The sequence below is a fragment of the Polypterus senegalus genome, chromosome 13, assembly GCF_016835505.1.
Source record: "Polypterus senegalus isolate Bchr_013 chromosome 13, ASM1683550v1, whole genome shotgun sequence".
Lineage (NCBI taxonomy): Eukaryota > Metazoa > Chordata > Cladistia > Polypteriformes > Polypteridae > Polypterus > Polypterus senegalus.
Window position 1 is genome coordinate 68,354,490 of NC_053166.1, and position 25,248 is coordinate 68,379,737.

The 25,248-nt window shown below is 36.7% G+C and overlaps 1 protein-coding gene across 2 annotated transcripts; it reads left to right on the forward strand.

The window, feature by feature from the left end:
* Positions 1 to 3,300: 3,300 nt before the first annotated feature.
* apex2 (APEX nuclease (apurinic/apyrimidinic endonuclease) 2) lies at positions 3,301 to 15,608 on the forward strand. Of its 2 annotated transcripts, XM_039775155.1 has the most exons (6): positions 3,301 to 3,526; positions 6,951 to 7,034; positions 7,850 to 8,030; positions 9,866 to 10,012; positions 13,690 to 13,759; positions 14,083 to 15,608. In XM_039775155.1, the coding sequence occupies exons 1-6, from the start codon at positions 3,412 to 3,414 to the stop codon at positions 15,343 to 15,345; spliced, it is 1,860 nt and encodes a 619-aa protein (XP_039631089.1). In that variant the 5' UTR covers positions 3,301 to 3,411; the 3' UTR covers positions 15,346 to 15,608. The 2 variants fall into 2 exon arrangements, with proteins under 2 accessions (XP_039631089.1, XP_039631090.1); XM_039775156.1 differs by lacking the exon at positions 9,866 to 10,012.
* Positions 15,609 to 25,248: the final 9,640 nt, after the last annotated feature.

The following is a 25,248-nucleotide window of genomic DNA, read 5'->3' on the forward strand; positions in this document are numbered from 1 at the left end:
ATCATACCAGTCTGTCTTACGCAGGAAAATCATTATTTTCTTTCTTTTTTGATGCTTTGTTGAATATTTTGATTGTATTGATTAGAAAACTTCATTATTCTGCTTCATGGATCTTTGGGCTTAAAGTGTACATGGATTATTTTTATTACAGAATTGCAGTTTAAAATGCAATCATTTTTTGTTTCCCAGATCCAATTTTAATATTACCACTGGAAAGCAGATTAACAGGTATATGCTGCTACCATCAGAGTGAAATTTTAAAGATTGAATAATTGTAATGATCTTTTTATTAATAAAATAAACAATTACAAAAAAAAGTCTTGTGGCACAATGCTGAAATAGTGCTTTTGCTGTAATACATCACCAGGGATGAGGATTTAGGTACTGACCCTGTCTGTTTCTGTGTGAAGTTCACATGTTCTCTCTGTGTCCACTTGAGCTTTTACTCTGTGAACACTAGCTTCCACATTCCACAGATTTGTTGACTAGCAATTCCTAATCGGGAAAATTAGATAAGTGAAGATATATGTATGTGTCCCCTAAGAGAAACTAGTAGAAATCAGCACTGGATGGGATACCATTATAATTACAGGACATATGTATTTAGACTCAATTTAGAGCTTCTAGATTTGCCTAACATATGTGCCCAGAGATATCAGAGTTAAAGGAAAAAAAATTAATACAGCAAAAGAGGAGAACATGTTAAAAATGACTCAGATGTTGTGAGGTCATTCAAAACCAAAATGATCCACAATTGGAATAACACACAATACACTGCAAAACTACAGTTAAGGATGAAATGATTAGCCACCCAATAGAAATTAATAATCTTCCTAAAATCCTGTCCAGTGTTAACAACATTCATGAAATCTTACTGAGGAAAACATTCATCAGTGTAAAGGCCTACATTTGATACATTTTCTACTTTGTAAAAATCTCCTGGTTTGCTATATAATTAATGGATTGTAAATTGGGATGGTCAAAATTATTATCCCCAATGCAAATTCCTCAGGAAAATTAGCAAATTGGCAAAGCGATATTTTCAGGTTTCAAACCACACCTCAACCCCACATGATTTGATCAGCCCAATCATTTAGCACTGAAGTGTACTAAATGACCTCAAATGAGCAGGGCTAGTGGCGCTTAAAGGTTACATTGAGAGGCACTCACATTCTTTGTAACAAGTAATTTCTTCATTTCAAAAATCAAAGAATTAATTCTGGACCTCAGAATTAAGGCAGTGGATGCCCATCTTAAGAGAGTGTGTCTGTATAGATATTTCACAATTTTCTGAACAGCTGTTATGTTGCATCATCACAAACTAGAAAGAGACACATTCTGTTAGAAACAAACCTGTGTGTAGTTGCAAGTACAACATATCAAAGACTTTGGAAAGGAAAGTCTTCAGAGATGTCAACAAGAACCCCCAGATCTCTGTGAAGATAATCGTTGCTGAACTGACCCCTTGTGGACTTAAAAGCTCCAAAAGGACTTTTATGAGGGCTATTCATCGTGGTGGGGTTTGTGGTCAGTGGCAGATCAGTTTGTCCAGGACCTTTTCAACAATGGCAGATGTGTTTTGGAAGTCTGTTCTTTGGTCTGATGAGACAAAACTGGAGCTGTTCGGGCGCATGGATGTTGTTTTTGTTTGGTGAAGATAGGGTGAGGCCTTCAATCATAAAAACACAGTTCCCACAGTTAAACATGGAGGTGGGAACACAATGTTGTGATGTTGTTTTTCTGCTTTAGGCACAAGGAAACTTGTTCAGAAACATGGGATCATGAAGAAGGAAGATTATTTTGACATTTTGAAGGATGATGTGAAAAAGTCTGTTGCTGATCTGGCTTTAGGTAGCTTTTGGGTCTTCCAGCAAGTTGATGACCCAAAGCACACATCAAAGTTGTTTTAGACCTTTTCTAAGGACAATAAAATCACTAGAGTTGCCTTTTCAAAGCCCAGATCTCAAACCTATTGAGAACCTTTAGCGGAAGCTCAAGTTTAATGTCTATGTTTAAAAACACACTGATTTCGGCAAATCAAGATTGAATTGGTGCTGAATCCTCAAATGACAGGTGGCAATCTTGTGAAAAAGTACAGTAAGAGATTGTTGTCATTTGTGAGCCAGTAAGAGTACAGTATTGACTATTAATTGTCAGAGACCTAATAAATTTGGCCTTGCCATTTTTGTTTTTTGTTTTTTTTTCACTGCATCAGTCAAATATTTTTCAGGAATTTTGTCTTTATTCTTTTAGAAATAATTATCTTATAAACACTTTTGGTACTGTTCACTTCCTTGGTAAAGTTAACAGCTTTGTTGGGGGCTAAAAATGTAATCCTTGTCTATATGCTTAAGAATAAACAGTGCAAGCAATTAGGCTTTGGGGTTGCAGGTTATAGTACTATGGTGTTGTACCGTGTTAGCCATTATGATATAGTGAAAAGTCAAGCAAAATGACACCTTTTATTGGCTAACTAAAAAGATTACAACATGCAAGCTTTTGAAAACTTGCATATTGTAATGTTTTAGTTAGCCAATAAAGGGTTGCAGGTTAGAAATGTGTTAAGTTTTGTTCAACCTGGTAGGTTTATGGTATGTCAACTTCTCCCCTTGATGTTAGTAGCATTGTATAACATTCTTGATAGATTGTGGTTGGAATTAATTAGAAGGTGCTTGTCACAGCAATTTTCATCAGTCAGAAAAGAACAAACAAATAATCATCAAAGCAAGTCAGGAAACAGTTAAGACAGGAGTGTAGCTTAGTTCTGAATTTGTGAAATTTGACATCTGGCTTCAAAAGAGTGGCCGTAAAAAACACAAATGAAACCTTGTCTTCACATTCCAAGTGTTTAAAATTTGTAACAGACTGTGTTAAAAAGAAATGCCTACAGACACCAAGGAAAAAGTCGGGGGAATACAATTATATATCTGCTAGTCTGATAAGACTGCGTGGTCCACGCTAATTTGATATTTTTTACGATCTAATACCTGAAACCCTGTGTATTTTTATCGCTAAAATCATACTGTAATCGGTGAAAATTCTGAAAAACAGTCTCAATAAGTGTATTAACACTCTCAAAACAATATTCCCCGTACGTTTTAAAACATAAAACGTTTGGTAACTATCTTTCTAATGCGTTACTTTTTAAAATGACTATTTATTAAGAATGCACACATCTGTCTATGAGGTTTTAATACCTGCAGTTGTCTTCTGCAGCGCAGCTCACACTGAAAAGCCAATCAAATCTTTTCTAAACGTCACAAAGCGCCTTGAGTGACGTCTGTGGGCTAGGGTGACGTCGAAGATATGCGACGAAGCGCGAATTGTGCTCTGATAGACCCGCTTTTTTGTTTTCGGTGTTGCTTTGGGACTGCTATTTGTTGGGGGGCGTGAAGCCTTTATTTATATGCAATGAAGATTGTGAGCTGGAATATTAACGGGATTCGGACGTTCCGGGGTCGTTTTCAGCAGATGCTGGATTCTCTGGATGCTGATATCATTTGTCTGCAGGAAACAAAAGTCACTAGTAAGAGAGGGGAAATAACATTCATATTCGTATAGTTGTAAAAACACCCCTCGGTCTCTGTTAGCATTGTCATTTTTTATATAAATATCCTTTTCCGTATACTTGTGTGTATGCCTATTAAAGCAATTTCTCTATGTCTATGCTCCGTAAAGCGAAAAATCAGTTATTACCATATGCATATATAAATATAGGCGTGTCATTAAGTACTGTGATATATTATATATATAGCAAAGTAACTTGTGGGAATTGATATAATGGATCTGAGGGTCAGCCCTTTTATCTGCTTACTAAATAATGTAGTACATCTGTGTTTTTCTGGGCCATTATTCTCTCCGCGTGAAAAGCGGTAGACAACATTTTTACAGCAGTGTGTTGCTTCTGTAGCAGTTCAACACGTGCATCATATATTTGTAGATGAAAACAAATAGCTGAGGTTAAAGTTGGATTTATAATAATTATTTAACGGATGGAGGGCAAATCTGGTGATGAACTAGTCGGTTTTCGCCAGGATACAAGGCATAGTTTAATGCTTGTATTCTGAAAAACGAAACTTTGTATATGTTTACTCGTTCAACATAAAAGTCCGAACTATAGAAAAAAAAAACCCTGCACGTGCTGGAAGCAAATCCAGTCACTCCCGTGAATTAGTGCATTATCTCGTCACATTAACTTAACACTTTACTTTTCCTGTTTTGCAGGTTTTAGTGGCAATTTGAGTTAATCTGCTTTTGAAAGGAGAAAAAATACTCCAATAAAGCTGGAATATAAACTGTATGTGTGCACATAACATCATTGTAAATTACATGCCTTTTCGTTATTTATACCATTGCCTCTGGGTATGGAAAATAACCAGTATCCTAAATTCATAACATTCCTTTAGCTGAGTACGTTATGGAGACGCTCACGGATGAGGGGATTTTTCTCACTTTTTTTTAAAACCTCTTTTCTTTGCCTTACCTTAGAGAATGTTTAGATTTAATTTAAAGTAATAGGGTCATTCAGAAGTGTTTTTTCAAAGTGTCAATTGCTAACATGCCTCGTACAGGGTTGTTTTCCGCATTATGTCCGATGCTGACCAGATAATCAGCAACCAGTGGAGACCCTAAAACCGAAATAACAGGAAGAATGGATGTATGATACTTTTCAGTTTTGAGTAACTCTTTTGGGGAAAGTCTCGGTCATGTATGTTTTACTTCTGTGAAATTATGTTTTGTTCAACACGATTGACTGTTTCAGTTTCACCTTCGGTTTCTACACGTCTACTTTACCAGTATATATTTTGCTATAAATACTTAATTTAATACTCCTAAAACTAGAGACTGGTACTCAAAAAATATCTGTAGACCATTATTTTTTTCATAGCCAATATTTATTTGACATTGCAGTTGCCCTTTTGCCGTTTTAAATGGGGTCATTATTTTTATAGGTGCAGAGTACAGTCAAATTCTTACTTGCATGTGCTAAGCTATATGGAACTGATGTTTTTTGACATTGTTTTTTTTTGGTTTTATCCAACTTTCTCCCACATCTAGAAAGCATTCTTGTTAAGTTACTTCGCATCTAAACTGCCTTGGCATGAGTGTGTGTGGTTTGTGCCTTGTGCCTTGTTGGAAAGGGATCTCATTCATATTTTTTTTCAGCCTTGCGTGCAGTGTTTCTAGAACATCCACTCAAGCTCTCCATGACCAGATAATGAGATATGTGGGTTATAAAGTGAATGGTGTGGCTCCACACACAAAACTACAAATTCCCAGATTTGTAATTAGAAAAATTTACCCAGTCAAAGTACAGTTTACTGATTTAATCCAACTTGCAAATGTGCACTGTTTTGCCATAGGAGTACACAAATTTTTCACATATACTTAATGTACATCACACTAAAGCATATTACACTATCACTCTGTACTTTTTCCAAACAATTATTTTCTGAACCTTTGTAGTGCATTAAAAGCTTACAGAGAGCATGTAAAATTCCAGTACATCCTTAGTAATGCTGTCTGTTTCGATTTTGATTACCATTAAATGGCTACTTTGAGTTTACTGCATATTAATTAGTGGACCTGCAGTGGTCCATTGCCATTTCCTGGGTTCATTCCTACCTTGCACCCAGTGCTGCCAGGAAAGGCATCAATCCCCCCATAATCCTTAACTTATTAAGAAAATAATGGATGAACCTTGAATACAGCCTTTCAAAGTATTATACTTTAAAATTTTAAATGAAATTGGAATATATTGTGGGAATTCAGTGATGAATGATGCCATATTTGAGACTCAGCCCAGTCACTTGGAATGTTATTCCTGTATCTGTGTGGAGGTTTCTCTTGATATTTCATTTCCCTTCTGTGGCACAAAGACATACTGTATATGGTTGATCAATAGAAATGCTAAACTGTTCCTGCGGGAGTGAGTGTGCTTAGTGGACAAAATTGCTTCCTGCATTGTGCCCAGTGGCACTAGCTTGTGCTCTGGTCCCCACAGCCATGAGATTGGGTTAAGAAGGTAGAATAATTTAACAAGTATGGCAAAATTATCATCTCTAATGATGAATACAATATTGTTACTAAATATAAATAATTATGTCAAGAAAGAATGATTGTTGAAAACTGTAAGACTACATTTTGGTCTAAAGTGAAAAATTTTGTGTTTGGCCAGTTCATCATCCTGCCCCTAACTATGTACACAAATAATTCTAAAAGGTACAGTTAAACCTTTATAATTTTTGAATGTTTGCCAAAGTGTTTATATAAGATCTGGCTTTGCTGAAGATCTCATTGATGTTAAAATTGTGATATAAGAGGAGTTTCACCAGGAGTTGAAAGTAAACCATGTAATTTTTGGTTAACAAATCTTCATCCTTACTTAATTTAAATGTTGAGTTTGATTAGATATCTGTAATATTAGTAGGAGGTAGGTAATATTAGTAGGTGTCTACAGATTTTTGCGTCCCTATTACTCTATAAAGGTGTTAATTTAACTAGCATATTGATGAAGAAGTTGGTGCTTGACATGTGAATTTCCTCTTGGGATTAATAAAGTATCTATCTATCTATCTATCTATCATCTAGTCCTTGATTTTTTTAAGTCCATGGGTGGGTGTTTCTATGGGTACTTTGACTTCCTTCCACATTCCCAGGACATTCAGTTTAGATTGACTAGTCTGATTTGTGGAAGTGAGTATGGGTTTGTGCATAATTGTGCCTTGCATTTGACTGACCGCCTATCCAAGATTTGTTCCTGCCTTGTGACTGATGCTGTCACCATAATTTGATTTTTGTTTTCCATAGGTTTGGAAAATAAATTGATATATATATATGAGGGATGCTTTGAACACACGTTTTAACAAGATTCAGATTTATTCATAGGTGAAATTGTACAGAGTTTACTTTTATGGTTGGACTTCTGAAATATCTTTTTGTATATCCAGGAGACCTGCTTGATGAGCGTACAGCAATTGTTGAAGGTTATAATTCTTACTTCAGCTTCAGCCGTGGGCGGAGTGGATATTCTGGTGAGTTGGAGCAGTAAGGGAGCACTATTTCTATTTATCTTGCCATTCCAGTTGCTTGAGCCCAGCCTTTCATTCTTCTTCTACACCCATGGCCTTGGCTACTGGGTCCTTTTCATAAGTAGGTTGGAGGCTGCTCCACTAAGCATGATTTATAAGAGGCTTAAAGATAATCTGAACATGGTATGAATAATAAGAAATAAAAAAGGATGTAAATGTTAATGTTTAAGTAAGTAAAGCAATAGTTAGGATTTGGTCACTTATTTTTGCTACTTTTGGTGTTACTCATGATTCTTTCATTTTTATTACAAACAACCTCCCTGACAAAAGGGATCTTTAACTAAACCCATTTTCTTGATTATTTCACATATTTTATTATGTTCTGTCTCTGGCTGAAAGTAATATATGCTACTATATTTTTTGGTGTTGTGGTAGCTATTTAGGGATTTGCTTCTTCCCAGTATGTTCTGTTTTTGCATATTTTACTCAATGAGTGGCCTCAGACCTTCAGACAAAATGATCTGAGTGAACATTTATGCAGTTTTTAAATCCTTACTTTCTTTATTCAGGGAACAAAGTTATATCCATCACCCCTACTGCCCATGTGAAAAAGTAATTTCCCCCATACTTTCAATACTTATTTGCAGCAATTTTTACAACTAAATGCTTAACATAATTTGATATCAGTTTTCCACATTGCTGTTGAGAAATTGTAGCCCACTCTTCTTTGCAGAACTACTTAAATTTGGGAAGAAGTCAAATAATTAATTTTACTTTTAATAATAAAGTGCTTAATTTTATTTTATTTTTTTTGCAAGGGGTGGCAACATTTTGTAAAAACTGTGCAATACCTTTTGTTGCTGAGGAAGGGCTGACAGGCTTGTTATCCAGTAAGGGAGAAACAGTGGGATGTTATGGAGACAGAACAGAGTTTTCTGATGAAGAATTACAGCAACTAGACAACGAGGGACGTGCTATCATTACTCAACACAAGATTATGTAAGCAAAATTAACTCTTGAATTGGGTCCTCCTGACCCCCTCCTTCATATGAAAAGGGTCAAAACAGGCTAGAAATGTGTCCCCAGTCTTACATACCAGTGATATTGCGTAAAGATTGTAGAAAAACAATACATTCTTAGTTATGTTTTTATTTAGATCATTTATATGCATTTAAAACAGCATTGCTTGCAACAACTAATACCAAGAGACCTTAAATTTAATATTACATAGTTTGGAAAAAGTCTGAAATAAATGGTTAAAAACAATGACCAATTAGCTTGGTGAACTCATATGCTCTGTGCACTGCTATTTAGAGTAATTTTTATTTTACTTGAAATTTTGCTGCCCAGCATCTTTAAGTTGCATGTGCCTTTAAAATGTCATTACAAACAAAATGTAGTTTCTAGTTTAATGAAGCAAATAATTAAATGTGGTGAAACAAATGACTACATTTAGTTGAATCTAGTCATATGTATACTTGGAAATTTGTCTGATTGTGTTTATAATAAAGATAAATATAGAAAACTAGCCGAAGCCCGCCATAGCATATGGCGGTGTAAGAATAGGAACGGAAAACGGTGAGAAAGGAATTCAGTATAACAAAGGCTTAGGAAACCACTGTCGCAGTATAACAAAAATAGCAAGGAGTGAAAACCAGTGCCAATGGTCGAGAGAGTACCTTCCTGTAGCAGGCTACAGATAACATAGACATATATAGATAGACGCTGCATTCACTGTGTTGCCCAGTCAACACGATAAGTCAGCGCGTCCGCCCTATTACGAGTGGTAAAAGTGCCATTTAAACTAATACAGGTAGACGTGGAAACCGGGTTTTCTGATGAAAAAACAATTAACGTTTTAAACAGTATTGTTTACATACAGCAGATTTTGGCGAATCATTTACGTGCAATTATTTATATCCATTTACACATTAAATGCGTGCGTATCCCATGGTCTTAGAGTTGGTGGGCGGGGCTCTCTGTCTTGCATGCGCTGTCTGCCTTGCTTGCCCTTAGTTAGAGTTGGCGGACGGGGCTCTGTGAGTTGGCGATCATGGCTGTCTGCCTTGCATGCGGTGTAAAGTCAACGTGGCTCAGAGGTGCATGTGGACTTTTGCACAGACGAAAGCGACTGAGGCTGTGTTTGGTGAGTTGTTGTGTGGCTTGAGAGCGATGCTGGACTCGGGAGGACGGTTACAGTTGGCTTGCGTGGCTCTATTGTGCGTATCCCATGATGCGGTAGGAGGGTTAGAGTTGGCGGGCGGGGCTCTGTCGAGCATATCCCATGGTCTTAGAGTTGGCGGGCGGGGCTCTGTCTTGCTTGCGCTCACTGTCTTGCGTGCCCTCAGTGTCTTGCTTGCGCTCAGTGTCTTGCGTGCCCTTAGTGAATTATATACAGTATATAGATGCTCAGTTTGTTACTTAACTGGAGGTAATGCGCATTAAGAGTTAAACACTTGCTAAATGCTTTTATGTTAAGCTGGAAGTCTTCTACAGCATTTCTCTAAATCTATTGTTTTCCTCTAACATTGCATACCTAATTGATGACTCTGAATTTGCCAGTTGTGGTGGTCCATTCAGAATTAGATTTCCTTACATCTGATTACTGGTATAAACTGTCTGTGACTCCCTTGTTGGAAAAGATAAGTTCAAAAAAATAGATGATTTTTTTCACATCACATTTTTTATATCATTTATAATTTATGGCATTTACACTATATCTAGTTCAGCTACTTTTTATTGTTTTTTAATCAATTTGTATTAACAGAAGCAGTGGCAAATTAATATTATATTGAGAAAGTCAATGGAGTTTATACCTCCTTTTATCATCGTAGGTGCTCTGGTGACAGAGAAGAGATTCTGACAGTCATTAATGTATATTGTCCACGTGCTGACCCAGAGAAACCAGAACGTAAGCTCTTTAAGCTACGTTTCTACCAACTTCTGCAAATCCGTGCTGAAGCAATCCTGAAAACTGGCAGGTAGATTTTGTTTTGCTACTTGAGAATTTTTGTAACTTGGTTTAAGCAAAGCACTGTTTTATAAATAATTTTTATCATTCTTTAAAAAGTCTCTTTTCATCATATCTATTATGCAGTAGGTAAAGTATACTTTTTAAACCTACAAACACAACATTTTCAATTAAAATCTTATGAAGTTATATCTTTATCCTGGAAGAGAAAAGGGTATTGTCCAGGGAAATCCTCTTTACAGCATAAAAACGTTTAATAAGATTTACGGTGTGGTTTAATAGGCTGAATTCTTGCTTGCTCATTTAGGTAGTACTTGGTTAACAGAGTGTCTTGAAAAAGGTACTCCCTCTTATGTAGTTAACTAGATGGGCTAATATAACTGTACTAGAAATTAACGATGAGTTCAAGAATAGTTTCTAGAAGTGATTTGCTTATGGTCCCTATATATAGTACATCAATAAACCGTAATATTTATGTATGATTGGTTCTGGTGGTCCCTGCACTCTTGGCAGCATTTTATGAAAAGGAGTGCTGGTCAGAGAGTAAATGGAAAATTTACAGAACACACAGTAACAGCAGGGTTAAAAAGTAACACCTTTCAAAGACACTCTTTGCACATGCATTTAGTACACATTAAATATCTGATAGCATTTGAAAAGACAGCATATTTATGAAGAATCAATATATAATTGGTCTGTGATCCAATGAGTCTATATTTTTATTGTTAAATTTTGGACCAAAAAGAGTAGTGATTTGTGGTGAATATCATTAAACACAAGGAATTTATAAAGAAATGTGCAGACAATGTTTTGATTTTGCAATTTAATTAATAAATGATAGATGGATAATGATAGGGCCTGCTTGGTGTGATGGTAAATAAACACTTTTAAATTTAATGTTTTACCATGTAAAGGTTATGCTTTTTTATTGATTGACTGAAATATGTCCTGTGACAAGTCACAGAATACCATTCCAGACTTGATTGCTCAATGAGAATGTCACTGTGAAATCAGAAGGCCCTTTTGCAGTGATCTGTAATGGTGGTTATGTGACTGTTTGCTCTAAGTTCCTTGGGATAAAAAGCAAGGCTTTAGGGTGGTTGTAGAATAATGGTGAGAAGCATCACTGCTTAGAAGACAGATACCTAGTGTTTGCGTAGAGTTTATGTAGGACTGTTTGCACTGAACTGCTTGGATGAAACACAGCAAGGAGGCTGGTTGCCTTGAATAGCTGTATAAAAAGTCAGAGTATTGTTACTTTGAAGACAAAAGGACTCTGGCTGCTTAAATATTTAGGGGACTAAAGCGTCATGGGTATAAAAAAAAATTAGATTCCCTGTAGTAAAAATAGTAGAGTTGATTTTTGAAAGACTGGAATATGTTATCTCCATTATTTTGTTTGGTTAAAAAAAAACACAAGTAGGTGTCTTAATTTTAAATTGCTGTAGGTGGATTGGCAACTCTCAGTTGGTTGCAGAATAATTATTGCTTGTGCTTGTGTGGGGGCATTTCTGTTCTGTCGGGATAGGTCCTGGCCCTCTCAATGCTGGCTTGGATTAAGTGTGTGACTGTCCAGATGCGGTGTTCCTGTCATTCTAAAAGATTGCGCATCACAAACATTTTTAGTAATAAAATGCATTGCATTTATCATTCCAATAGATGGCACATCACAAACATTAACACTTTTTTTATGATTTCCAAACCAAATGGCATACAACACACATATGCATTGTATGGTGCACTGCAAACATTAATGCTGAGGTCTTTGTTGATTCCTTGGATGTCAGCCCTTTTTTAGATGGGTAGCAGAGCTAGTATACGCAAAGTGTACAGTATACATCTTTAATTTTCCATTACTTTAAGGTTATATTGGTCTTTTCAGTTGAGAATTTTAGCAAAGTTAAACTTAAATCATAGAGATTGTATTTGAAAAAATAGCTAATAGTTTATATAAAATGTTACTTTAGTTTTTCTTTTTTCAGTGCTAATTAAACTGATGTAGATTTCTTTTTTACAATTGATTTTACAATCAAATTAGTTGTTCTTGTTATTATTATACACAAGTGCTTATTACTATGCACAGACTTTTTTTGCTGCATATCAGCCTTCATTTCTATGTGTTAATATTCTCAATGAAAGTCCTTTCTATTTACATTTGTGTGAATGAGCAGATTGAAACTGTGGGATGAAACGTTGACATTGGGTTTGATGTAAAAGGTACATTTCATGACAGTGGAGGTACATTTATAGTATCTAGTTGCAAGGCACTTCTCAAACTATTAGTTTCACTAACTGTTACTTAAAATACTAGGTTATTTATATTTATATAATTTATTAGGTTATTTATATATACACACACACATTGTACATTGTACTGTATGTATGTATATATATATATATATATATATATATACAGTACAATGTACAATGTGTGTATATATATATATATATATATATATATATATATATATATATATATATAATACATACATACCAGTATTTTTTATTTATTTATTTTTTATTTTGGAGTTGTGGAATCCAAAAAATACAACTACTGCAGAATAAAAATATACAATTTTTGAACCTTAACCCAACAATTTTTAGAATAAAATCTTTTTATTGTTTAAAATCAAAACATATTACACATTGTACAGTATACCATTATTATTATTATTATTATTATTTTGGAGTTCTGAGCTACTCAGTTCTGCTTTGGACTACACTTGTCCAATTTAGGATGTTGAATTTTGGTTCCAGTATTTTTCCCTTAATCTTTGGGTGTGGACAATAGATTGATTTTCATTTGCTGGTTTAATTATGTGAAATTCTGCAAGCTCAAACAAGACAGTTTGTGTTCCCATCAGTACCACAGAGGTACAAGTATGTTTGGGTTGTGAGATTTTTGGTTTAAGAGCAAATGTTTCCTTTGTGATTTATTTTTTAACTCTTTCCTTTAGCCTTGTTTCTTTAATTATATTTAAATATTCGTACACAATAAATGTATGCAGATTTCAAAACAACAACCATTTATGAATTGTACAATTTTACTACTTTTTAGAAAATGTCTACCCGCAATGTCAGAGTCATAATACTGCTAATTTTTTATAAAATATATAAAGTGTTTGCATTGATAAACAGAATATGTTGTATTATCAGTCAATTTTCAGCATGCCATATTTATTATTCTCTGCATATCAGATTTTGTCTTTCATTGTGTAGTTTTCATACATGAACATTTTGTTTGAATTAACTGGAATATTAACTGATAAAATTTCAGTAATTTATTGTATTCATATTTGGTACTTGTATTCTGGTAGTGTGTGTGTGCATGTGCTTATTCCTGGCATGATCAATAAAATTTATTTGATAACTTTATTGATGTCTGGTTCCAAAAAACATTGAGAGGGCTGAGAAATTAAAAAAAAATTCATCCCATTAAAGGTACACTGTTATTCCTGATGATTAAAATGATCATGTACAGAGTTTTATCAGCCAAAACTGAAGATACAGTATACTTTGCTGAAGCATAAATCAGACTCCTTGCGAAAATACTAAACCAGAGTTGAATAGCTGTCAGCATTTAGTGAGCTGTGTTTACATTATTTTCTATGTTTTTAGAGCCATGTAGCATGTTATTTCTCTCAGTGATTTAACTTTTTTTTTTTAAATATACTTTGTGCTTTATAGTCATGTGATCATCCTGGGTGATGTGAACACTTCTCATAAGGCCATTGATCACTGTGATCCTGATGATCTGGTATGTGTTGTTTGAACTTTTAGAAATTATCACTGAATAGTAGATAAAATTATAATTTTCACATAGCACAGTATTGCTGTCATATAAAGTAAGCACAATCATTGTAGCAGCTCATAGCATTACTGTATGTAGACTTCCAAACTTTCACCAGAGGATATTCATTTTTAAAATACTTTGTGAATTTGCTTGATTTCTTCTTCTTTTTCCTTTGTGTCATGAAGGTTTTACGTTTTCTTAATCTTTTATTTGCAATAGTTTTATATCATTTAACAAAACAATTATTGTACTGATTCAGTGTTTTCATTTTTGCTTAATTTCTTCAGGATAGCTTTGAAGATAACCCGGGTAGAAAATGGCTGGACAATTTCTTGTTTGGATTAGTCAATACAGAGGATGAGCTGGATGATTCAGCATCAGATAAAGTAAATCTGCAAGTTAACAAATCAGGTTCCCAAGAGGAGGGAGGTGGAAAGTTTGTGGATACTTTTAGGTTTTTCCACCCCAATAGGCCCAATGCTTTTACTTGTTGGTGTACTTTGACAGGTGCAAGGCAGACTAATTATGGCACTCGGATTGACTACATATTTGCAAATAGGAATCTTGTAGAAAATGAATTTGTGGATTCTGAAATTATGCCAGAAGTGGAGGGTTCAGATCACTGCCCAGTGCGAGGTGAACTGCGAGGCTTCTCTATTGCCAGTCCCAAATGCCCATCACTTTGCACAAAGTACATGCCAGAATTTGCCGGCCATCAACAAAAGTTGTCTCGTTTCTTGGTTAAAGTTGGTCAGCCTGTAAAACCAGAAGAAATGGCGGAAGATGTGCCCCAACTTCCAGGGTCTCAGGAAGCTGAAGAAGTCAGAGAAAATATCAGACCTACTTTGGAGAATCTCGGAAAAAAAAGAGATGCACAGAAGGCACCATCTCCTGTTACAAAGAGGCCTAAAAGTTCATATACTAAAGTAAAATCTAGACAGCATGTCAGTCTGCTGGCTTTCTTTAAGCCTAAGTTAAATGATGTCAACACCGAAAGTATGCCCCAGTGTAATTCCAATATAAACAGTTATCAGAACTTTGAAACTTCCTCTGAATCATCACAAGAAATAGGAAGTACAAGAAGTAGAGCACCAGAATCTGAAAATTGTCTGACAGAAAACAAGCATTTGAAAACTCTAGCAAGTCGGATTTATACAAATCTGTCCAAAAATGAAGAACTGATAGACAAAGAAATAGACTGCGAATCAGATGAAAAAGAAAGAAGCCACTATTTCCTGACATCACCGGGACATCATTCTTCAAATGTTCAAGGACCTTTAGACAGGTCTGAAAGAAAAGGAAGTGATCGAGCTAATGATAAACAAAGTAATATCGGGGGAAAGTCAACAGAATTTTGGAAGTCAGTGCTCCACGGACCCCCTGCTCCACCCAGCTGCAAGGTTCATGGCGAACCATGTGTTTTACGGACGGTTAAGAAAGCAGGGCCCAATTTAGGAAAGAAGTTCTTTGTTTGTGCCCGACCCCAAGGACACAGTTCAAATCCAGAAGCCCGATGCAACTTTTTTCTTTGGGTTGAAAAGGGAAAATAAAGAAAAAGAACTAAACATATTTACCTTCATTACTGGTGCTAAAAATGGTATAAAACACATGCAAGTATATGCAACCCTAAATGTGCAAAATGCCTGGTTATTTGTATGAAATTGCTTGGCTTCCTAGCTTTGTATTCATGTGAACATTTCTTGTCGTCTGCTGAAACACAACAGTGTATTTCAGAAGCAGTGATCTTTTTTTATATACTCTGTGTTCTCTCACGCAGTATTCTGACCATAACTTTATTTTTCTTTTTTTACCTATTTTTATGTTATAAATAATGAAATAAATAAGGTTTATTTTTCTATAAAAATGGAAAGTGGTCAGAATGATTAATTTTCTCTACCTGTGCACCGATTGCTGTAACTTTCTTCTGGTTATGGTGATACAAGCAGGAATCAAACCTGGATAGAACTGAATGCCTCTCCTGATGAGACAGTGTGATAGACAGACATACAAGTAGGTGTTTATCCTAAGAGGAAATTGCATTGTTCTAGCAGTAGATACACAAAAAGTACACAGAATACATTGCAGGCAGGCCAGTAAATGTGTCCACAGTCTGTTTAAAATAGTAAAATAGTAGAAGTATAGTTTATCTAAAAGTTTATCTGTAACATTTAATGCCAGCTGGTAAGAAAAATCTGTTACAGCACTAAAGCATAGTGACATTGTTAGCATTGTGCTGAAGGTGCCATACTGTTTAATCAGGATCTTGCACAGCGGGTATGAGGCCTTGTTGATAAGAGTAAGCGGCTTAGCTGGCATCCTTCTGTCTGCTGCTTCCTTCACAGGAGTGCAGGCCAAACCTGAGAAAAAAGTCTCTTGGCATTCCTTGTTCTCATTCTACTGCCTCAACACACCACAATATAATATAAAGTATGTAGAAATTTCCAATCCAAGTCAGTAGACTCGAGTTGCCTGAAGAAGGGCATTTGTTTTTGACCCTACTTGTGTATGGTTCTGTGATTGCAGCCTTCTCCAGGTTTGTGCCCAGAGGAACTCCAGGGACTTATACATTGTATCAGAATCACCTCAACATCTATTGCCTGGATGAAGTCCAGAGTCAGGGCAGCCTTGCTCTTCCTGAAGTCCATCACCATCTTTTTTTTTTTGTATTGATAATAATGAAGTTCAACCTGATCCGGTCAGCAAGGTCATCCACTAGGCCTCCGTATTCCCCTACTTTATACACTCTGTGACTGCAGTAGCATATCTCGAAAATGGATTTGAAATCTAATGTACAGTATATATCATAAACAGGAATAGATGATGCTCACCTTGGAGCTGATATTATCTGGACCAACAGCATTGTCACCATGAAGTCTCCCATCACTTGGCCAGCACTGGTAGACAGACATTGTGTGACGGGGATAAGAACTCATCCCTACCCTCCTCACCATGTGTATCGAAGGTATGGAGACCATGTGGTCTGAGTAAGAGAATTACAGAATTGAGGAGATTTGGTGGGCTTGAGAACTAAGTGGATTTGTTGGTTGAGTAGCCATTGGAGAGTTAAAAAGAAGAAACTGAGTGAAACATGTAAAGAGTAGGTTCAGCTCATTAGCCTTGTCCATATTCACCTATTGTGACTGTCCATGTGAACACTACCTACCCATATATCCCCACACATCATTTGTAATTTCGATTTCAGCCTCCACCTCCTTCTAAGTATTGTTCTTCTCTCTCATCTTTTCCTTTAGCTCCTCTCATATCCCCAGTTCTAAGTGCTGCTGTTAGGATGTTCAGAAATTTTACATGATTTGTGATGCAAACTGAATTACTACTAAAGCATGTCACTTTCACACTGGTGTGGTGCAATCAACACAGATTTAAGTGCACCATCAGTGAATGTATGATTCAGAGAACACTTCCCATTCATATTCATTTTAATCATATTTAATTACATATAATATGCTATGGCCATCCATTTTGAAATTGTGCTAGTAAGAAAAGAATATTTAGTTTGTAGACTTATAAATAATGGTTATAAGATTCCGTTTAGACAACTTTTATTTTTGGTTAGCATATTTGAGACCAGCTGCTCCTTTTCATTCTCTACATGCATTTTGTTTCTAACCCGTCTGTTTATTTTGACTTGGCCTTAAGTAGATGGTATTTTTAAGCTACTTCCTTAAATTGTTTTAATGACTCAGTGTGATGGTTGCGTGCTTGGGTGTGTTACCAGCATTGCACGCATCTTATCACATTTCGGAAATCACTGGTGCAGAGAAAAGGGCACAAAATGAACTTTAGGTAAGGAAGGCCGCAAATGACCTTATCATGAGGTTTTTTATTAGGCTATTAGTTGTCAACCCCTTTTACTAGCAAGGGCTGCTCACTGGGCACCCTTTTCATATCAGGTGTGATATTGAAATAGTTTTTCCTCACTACAGATGAGATGTGTAACTTTCTTCATTCCTGTGGTTTCTTTTTATAAATGACACAGTGGTCACTCATTCCCTTTAACTGGTTTCACTGCAAGCTACGCACTGCATTTACTGCTTTGTGTGTATGCATATAATTTATACGGTTATTAACATTTAGAAAAGACAGCAAATGATTTGTGTTCAGTATTTTTAGTAGATATAAAGAATAGTTTTTAAGTGGTCCTTCAGCTGAAAATACTGGTATATAAATCCCTGGGCTTCATTGTATAATAATGTTTCTTTTCCACAATTCCCGGCATAATAAAACTGCCGCAATGGATGTGGCTTTTAGCGACAATAGTCCTGGCCGCTGCCAGTACAGAGGATGTCCAATTCATCTTAGCATGTCAGTTATGGCCGCCAGCTCTTTGTTTCACTATAGCCTGTTTTGCTTAGAGCTGCTGGTGGGTCTGCTCACATTGCTTTATTGTCTGTTCGCTTTATGTCTAGACTATAATTATGGGAAGCATTGTAACCAGCTGTGGATTTCTCTTTTCCTTCTTGGCATCCTCCTATGGTGCTCACCGCTACTGTTACCCCTTCTGAGTTACCTCCTGAGCTTGAAACGGGGTCTCCAAGTGGCTGGGAGGTTGTGATGTTCCCAGTGACAGACTCCAGCAGCAGACCCTTGTATAATTTCTTTGTAGTCATTGATACTAAGCTGCACTGTGGTATATTGTAGAATGCCCTGGGGATTGCTGGGAGTTGGCTTTAGTTAGTAGATCTTCATCTTTTCTCAAGGACTATATGTTTCCAAAGGGGATTTTCTGTGTGATTTGTATCAGTCGGGGGTTTGGTTTACCTACTACTGCTGGGAACAGGCCTAACCTTACTTTATCCTCTGTTATTAATGTAAAGCCTTAAAAACTTGAGAGCACAGGACCTTCAAAAATTATGTTTGTGGTGGTCGAAACTTGTCAGCTATAAAGGGCGCTCTTGTGTGCTGTGTCAAGAGTGAACTGAAATGAATGCATTAGCTGTAAGAGGGCTAGAAAAGAAACTGGAATGTTTTGTATGGCTTCGATAGGACAGAAAACAATATTTGCAAAGTTCATTTTGACATTCCCAGCCAAATAAATTAAGTTACTTTAACATTTGGATTCAAAAATTCAGATTTACAGGGCAAATGCTGGCCTTAGAATAACATACAAGTTTCTTCCAGCTGTCACAATGTGATCAAATGAAAAATAGCAAAAACAGACGAGTTTCATTTTGCATAAAGTTGCATGAAAGCGATCCTAAAATGTGTTTTTTATGCTGTGTCTCACTTGCAAATCACAAAACTCACTAAAAGTTTAAGTTTTCAGGGGTTTTCAAGTTTTTTTGTGAGATCACAAACAAGAAATATTACTCTGTAGCCTTCGTAGCATTAGGTTTACCCCAAGAAAAATGAGAAAAAATGTTATTACGTGTAACAGAAACATGTAAATACCAAAACATAAATACAGTAGAAAGTTTGATGTCCACTGCTGCACTGACGCACATTTAGCACACACCCTTTCTGTGAAGTATTTAGAAACGGCCATCAAAGCACATTTTTTTCTTCAAACTTTTCTTATAATAATTTTTCTTTTGCTTACACATGAGAGGGTATAATGTCAGTGCATGATCCTCACAATTAATGTGCCTCTTGTGTAACTGCAGGCTATCACAGCATTGCCCCTGACACGGACATTGACGGTTGCCGCATTGTGATCAGTGCTTGGAGGGCTAACATCTTTCTTGAACTTACACAGCTCCTGTCACGACATGGTGAAGCTTCATTCGACCAAATTCACCTGGCATATCATGGACGTTCGGTCGTAGAGCGTCATATCATGCATCAGTTTAACTTTCCTTGTCAACCTCTGATGACCAATTCACATTGTTATCACTATTGTTTGATCTGAGCAATGGTTCAGTTTCAGTTTTTCCTAAAACTGCTTATATGGCTTTCCATTTGCCATTGTGTTTTTTGCTGGAGCCTGCTCCCCACTCATGAATATTGATGAGTTACCTTAGAGTGGCAAAACACATAGAAATATTCACTATTTTTTGCCGCATGATGCCATTTCATCCACTAGATGACAATAGAGTATGGTCCCAAGCACTATTTGGATTTAAACATAAAGCGGATCAGTAAATGCCACTCCAGGTCTAGCTCATGGTTAACCGTAAGTTGACAGAATTTCCAGCCCAATTCACACTCGTTAATGCCAAGGAAGTTAAAGGGATACTCGACCTAAAAACAAAATGGAGATTAAAAAGTTTATGATGAAATAGGGGTCTTTGGTGACTAATGCAGCATAATGACAAATGATGTGGAAAAACATCCATGGAAAAATCAAAAAATCTCAAGTTACTAATACAGCATAATCACACACATCAGTTATTCAGTTATATGCTCAAAATTTACAAAAGGAAGTAATTTTTGCTAAAATATTGCTATATAGACACATGGACTGAATTGAAGATAAGACTCTTGAACAATGAATGAGGTGGAGAGAGTTTCATATTTAATTTTACAGGCTTGTATTATATCATAAACTTTTTAATATCTATTCTCCATGAAAACATGAGATTAAAAATATACATAAATATAACAAAAAACAATTTTTGAGTGAAATCTATTCCTTTTCAGGTAAGTAATGCAGGTAATGCACTACACACCAGTTCTGTTTTTTGGCTGTTGTTTACATCACTCTGTCAAAGCACACTGTGTTGTTATAAAAAATGCGATATGCTGAGCAGTTTCTACACCAAAGTGCATCATTGCACACTTGACAAGATTTTCCCACAAGAAAGCAAGGGAAGCCCACCCCTTGTTATTGCCCTAGAAACGCCCCTTTCCTGTTTTTTGGTCCTGAAGATGAAGCTGAGGAGCATTCAACCTGCACCACCTTCCCTTCCCTTACACCAGTATTTCTCAACCTTTATGGTCCCACTACCCAGTTTTGCCTTTTTAAGTTAATTGACAACTCACTAGCAGCAATTGCAAACTACCTCCTTGGTGAAGCCAGCATGATCAGTTGACGGCCCACCGTAGCCCACTCGCGAACCAACAACAGCATCCCGCGACCCATTGTCGGCAACTTTGGTTGTACTACAACCTGCTCATAATCCAACGATGGCAATCTGTGAGCCACCAGTGGCACAACACTGGTTGAGAAACCTTTCCTTGCCTGGACCTGCTGCTCGGATGATGAAACTCAAAGGTCAGTATGCCTACTGGTGACCAACACCAGTCCCAATGGAGCCTCAATTTGTAATAACCTTTACACTTTATAACCAACATATGGCCAGTTTGAAGTGCGGCCAAATCACTGGTCCCAAATGGAGTGGTAAGTCAGCATATGATTGGTCAGAAATAGTGTTTCTGACTTATTTTACAAGCATATGTTTTGTTTATGTTTTGCCACATCATTTTGTTTTTCCTCTGGGCACCAATATTTTAGAGCCTTTTGTATTTGCCATTTCTTTGATAATGATTCCTAAAATACATTGTGATTTGCTTGTTTCAGATGTCATAAGAATGACAGTTTAAAGGTCACCCTCAGCAGTGCCAGGGCATCTGAGTTTGATGCATATGTGGTGATAAAGAATGCTCATTTTTGCTCTCTTGGTTACTGAATTTCTGATTTTGTTTTTTGACTCCAATTTTTGGTTCTTGTTTTGGTTTTGATGCTTAGTTGTGTTGACTCCTGGTTTTGATCTTGTGCTCGTTCACCAACTATGATTCTGCCAATCTTTTTTCATATTTTCCTTTACTGTCTCTTGCAAGTTGGTACACAGACAAGGACTAAGCACCTTTATTCCCAATGACATGAACTTCAATGGTTACTAAACACCATTTGTTTTATGAAGTAAAACTCGAAGTTTCATTGCAAATTTAATTTTGTGTAAACCACTTGCATCATCATTTAATCCTCTTTTTGATATGCTTATCCTGCTAAAGACAGAAATAGAAATCTATCTCCGTAGCTCCGGTGCAGAGCAGTAATGGGCCATGAACGGAGTGCCAGTCCATTGCAGGGCACATATTCACCCACCCTCACTCACACAGGGCCAGTTTAGAATTACCAGTTAACCCTGATATACACAAATCTTTGGGAGAGCATGGAAACTCTGCACAGGGAGGGACGGGGCAATGATGGACCCAGGACTAAGGAGCCATTTGTTTGTGATATACAGATTTCCCACGCTTTACTGCTCTCATTTCTCTCTTTGGAAGTTCTGCAGCTGCAGTTTCCTAGCAGCAGTAGACGAATCCCTCTGTCTTGTCATAAAATGTCTGTCTGGTACCAGGTATTAAAGTGAGTTCTCCTTTGTTTCCAGCTCTTAATGGATCTTTTCATAAATATTTACTGCAGGCTCCAAAGTGATGGCTATCTTACCTTTAAAAATATACTGTACATATAGCCATTAAAATTAATGTGATTTGAACTGTTGCCAAGTGTCTTAGTTTACTACAGAAAATGTAAGCTACCATTGACTGTATGGAGGTCAGAATGATTAAATATGTTGGGTTTGATATGCAATAAATTTCACCCGTCCGCCCATTTTTAGGCCTGACTATTCGGTTACAGGTTTTCTTGGAGCCAGCATTGGATGCAAAGTCATCACAAGGCAGACTGAAGCCATTCTCAATTAAACCAAACCAGTTTAGTTTCAGATAACTTAACATTTTAATCCAAATCACTTTGCAAATCCAAAGTGTATGGACAACAGAATGTGAAAGACAATGATGTAGCAATTAACCTGTAAGTTCAAACTGGGTGTTTCAATGGAGTTTGTAAAAACTGCATAATTGGGAAGAACAGAGCTAAAAATGATTTCTCACTTTACCCCAGTGAATGACCTGAGACTAAATATGACACTACACTCAGTTAAATCTACAAAGGTAATACCCGGGACTGAGTGATGCTTAACCACTACACATTCCTTCCCAGTTGTCTTTGTTAAAAGTACAAGTTAGTAGATATTTTTAATGATTACTCATGCAAAAATGTATTTATCTTCTTTACTCTTTTCCAGGTGAGAATTGCAAGACAACATGCTGAGCTGGAATGACCAGGATGCCTTATCCTGAATGACTTCTGGGAAATTTGCTGGCACTAGGAGTCTAGTTAAGCGTGTTCAGCATGTCCTCTGTTTTCTCCCATTCATAGTACGCCTCCAAAGAGTATTCTAGCTATTTACCCAAACCACGTATCTACTGAGAGGCCACAATTCTACATCCTTACTGTCATTCTGACCTCCCAGCTCTGTCATGAAGGGTGAGTCTAGTAGCTTTGCACAAGAAGCCTCATTTCGACAACTTGTAGCCACAATCTCATTCCTTTGGTCTCCAGCTAGGCTTATAACCTTATAACTTAGACGTGATGAGGATGTAGACCAACCTGTATAAAGGATTTCCTGCCGCACCACTACAGTCCAGTATGTCTGAAAAATTAATGTCACTGCTCTGACTTATCAGTTAATTGCATGATCTTCCTGCATCTAAACCCAAAACCACAAGAAACCTGAACTCCTCCACATGGGGCAACTTTTAAGTCACCCTTTACCTGAAGAGAACAAGTTGATTTTTTCCATTTGCAACTCTTAGGCTTCCAAATTGGATATGTTCCAAATTTTCAACATACTGTGCCATAATATCCTGTCCAGGAAAATTGTTCAGACTAAGAAAATCAATTTGTAAAAGCAATATACCAGGGGTCCAAACTCCGGTCCTGGAGGGCCCCAGTGGCTGCAGGTTTTCATTCTAACTCTTTTCTTAATTAGTGACCTATTTTTGCTGCTAATTAACTTCTTTTAAATTAATTTTAATTGACTTGCTTTTTAAGATTTGTTCCCCTGATTTTTTTTCATCGTTCCTCTGAATCACTTCATTTCTTTCCTTAAATGGCACCCAAACAGAAATGAAATGTGAAGTGAGTGAGCCAGCAGAACACCAACTAAGCCAGAGCCTCAAACTCCAACCAGTTGCTATTTTTGTTGTTAATTAAACCTGTTCTTTAATTCCATGGCTTGATGCTGCTCTCATTGTGCAATAGCATGCATCTCTGAAATGGTTGATTTCTCTTTTCTAAGAGCACTGTTAAAATGTTTAGGGGGCCTGAGCAGATCAGCATTCCTGAGACCTTTGCCTTTCTTTATTTTCATGTATTGTATGATCAGCCATGTTGGTCATGTTCTGCTGCTCATGTTTTGGTTCATTTTGTATCTCATTATGGCTTGGCTGCTAATTAAGGAAAAAAAAACAATTAAAGGGCCTGAGTCTTTAAGAACAAGTCAAATAAAATTAATTCAAAAGCAGTTAATTAGAAGCAAAAACAGGTCACTAATTAGGAAAAGGGTTAGAATGAAAACCTGCAGCCACTGCGGCCCTCCAGGACCTGAGTTGGGGACCCCTGCAATAAACAGTATATGAACAACTAGTTATTATAAGTTAGACTTGAATACTCAAAAAACAGACCTCTAAAGGCAAAGTCCAAAGAGGGGACAAACATTAACCTCCTTAGTTTTTGACCCGAGCATCACTCAAACTGTAAAAACAGTGCTAAAAGTATTAGTCACAAGTGTCACTTGGGCAACTGTATAGACGCGTCTCATGTAAGCATTAGACGTGAGGATTACTCGGGCTGTAAAAGTGCCAACAGTGATGCTCGGGAAACGATATAGGCATGTCTTGTATAAGCGACAGGCCCAAGTATTACCCAGGCAACGGTGCAGACACATCCTATAGCCTCATAATGGCGTAAGAATTGTTTTTCAGCTGCCCAGGTGTTGCACACTGTTGACAGCAATACGAGTAGTGATGATGAAGTGAATCTGTCATCCGGAAGTGAAACTGAAATGGACAGCGAACTTGAAGGTGATTCTGATGAATCCGAATGTGACACTCGCGTCAATTGTACATGTGCAGTGTGTTGTTCAAAAGTTGATCAGTCTGGAAAGAAAATTCACAAGGAATCACACTAGTATTGTCCCGACTGTGACTGTAAGAGCCAATCTTAAGAAGTTAATATTTGATGTTAAATTCACATACTGTTTGCTTAATTTTAATAATAGAATATCAGTTCCATATAGCTACCTAGAATATGGTATAGCCTTTTAGCCCCTGAAAGTTAAAATGAGATAGAACTTTCTTAGCCATATCAGTAGAACAGAGTGTTAATTAAGCCAGTGAAGAAACAGTGCTACTGCTAGCATGGATGTTAGATACAGTATGTTACAAACAGGAGATGGTGTACACTTTTCTGACCGTGCTTACGTGTTTAACTTGCTTAACGTTCCTCAAGTATGACTATATGACCAAACTTTGGAAATGAAACAAGATTTATAAGGCTTAAGCAGAACTTTTCTTTTGTGTCAATTTTCTTCTCTTTTCTTTTTGTGTGAACTGTTTTGCTTTGAAATTTTACTAAAACTTAAAACAAAGATATTTGGTCTGCGGGATTATTTGAACATGCGTCACACTGTTGCTTGAATTATCCC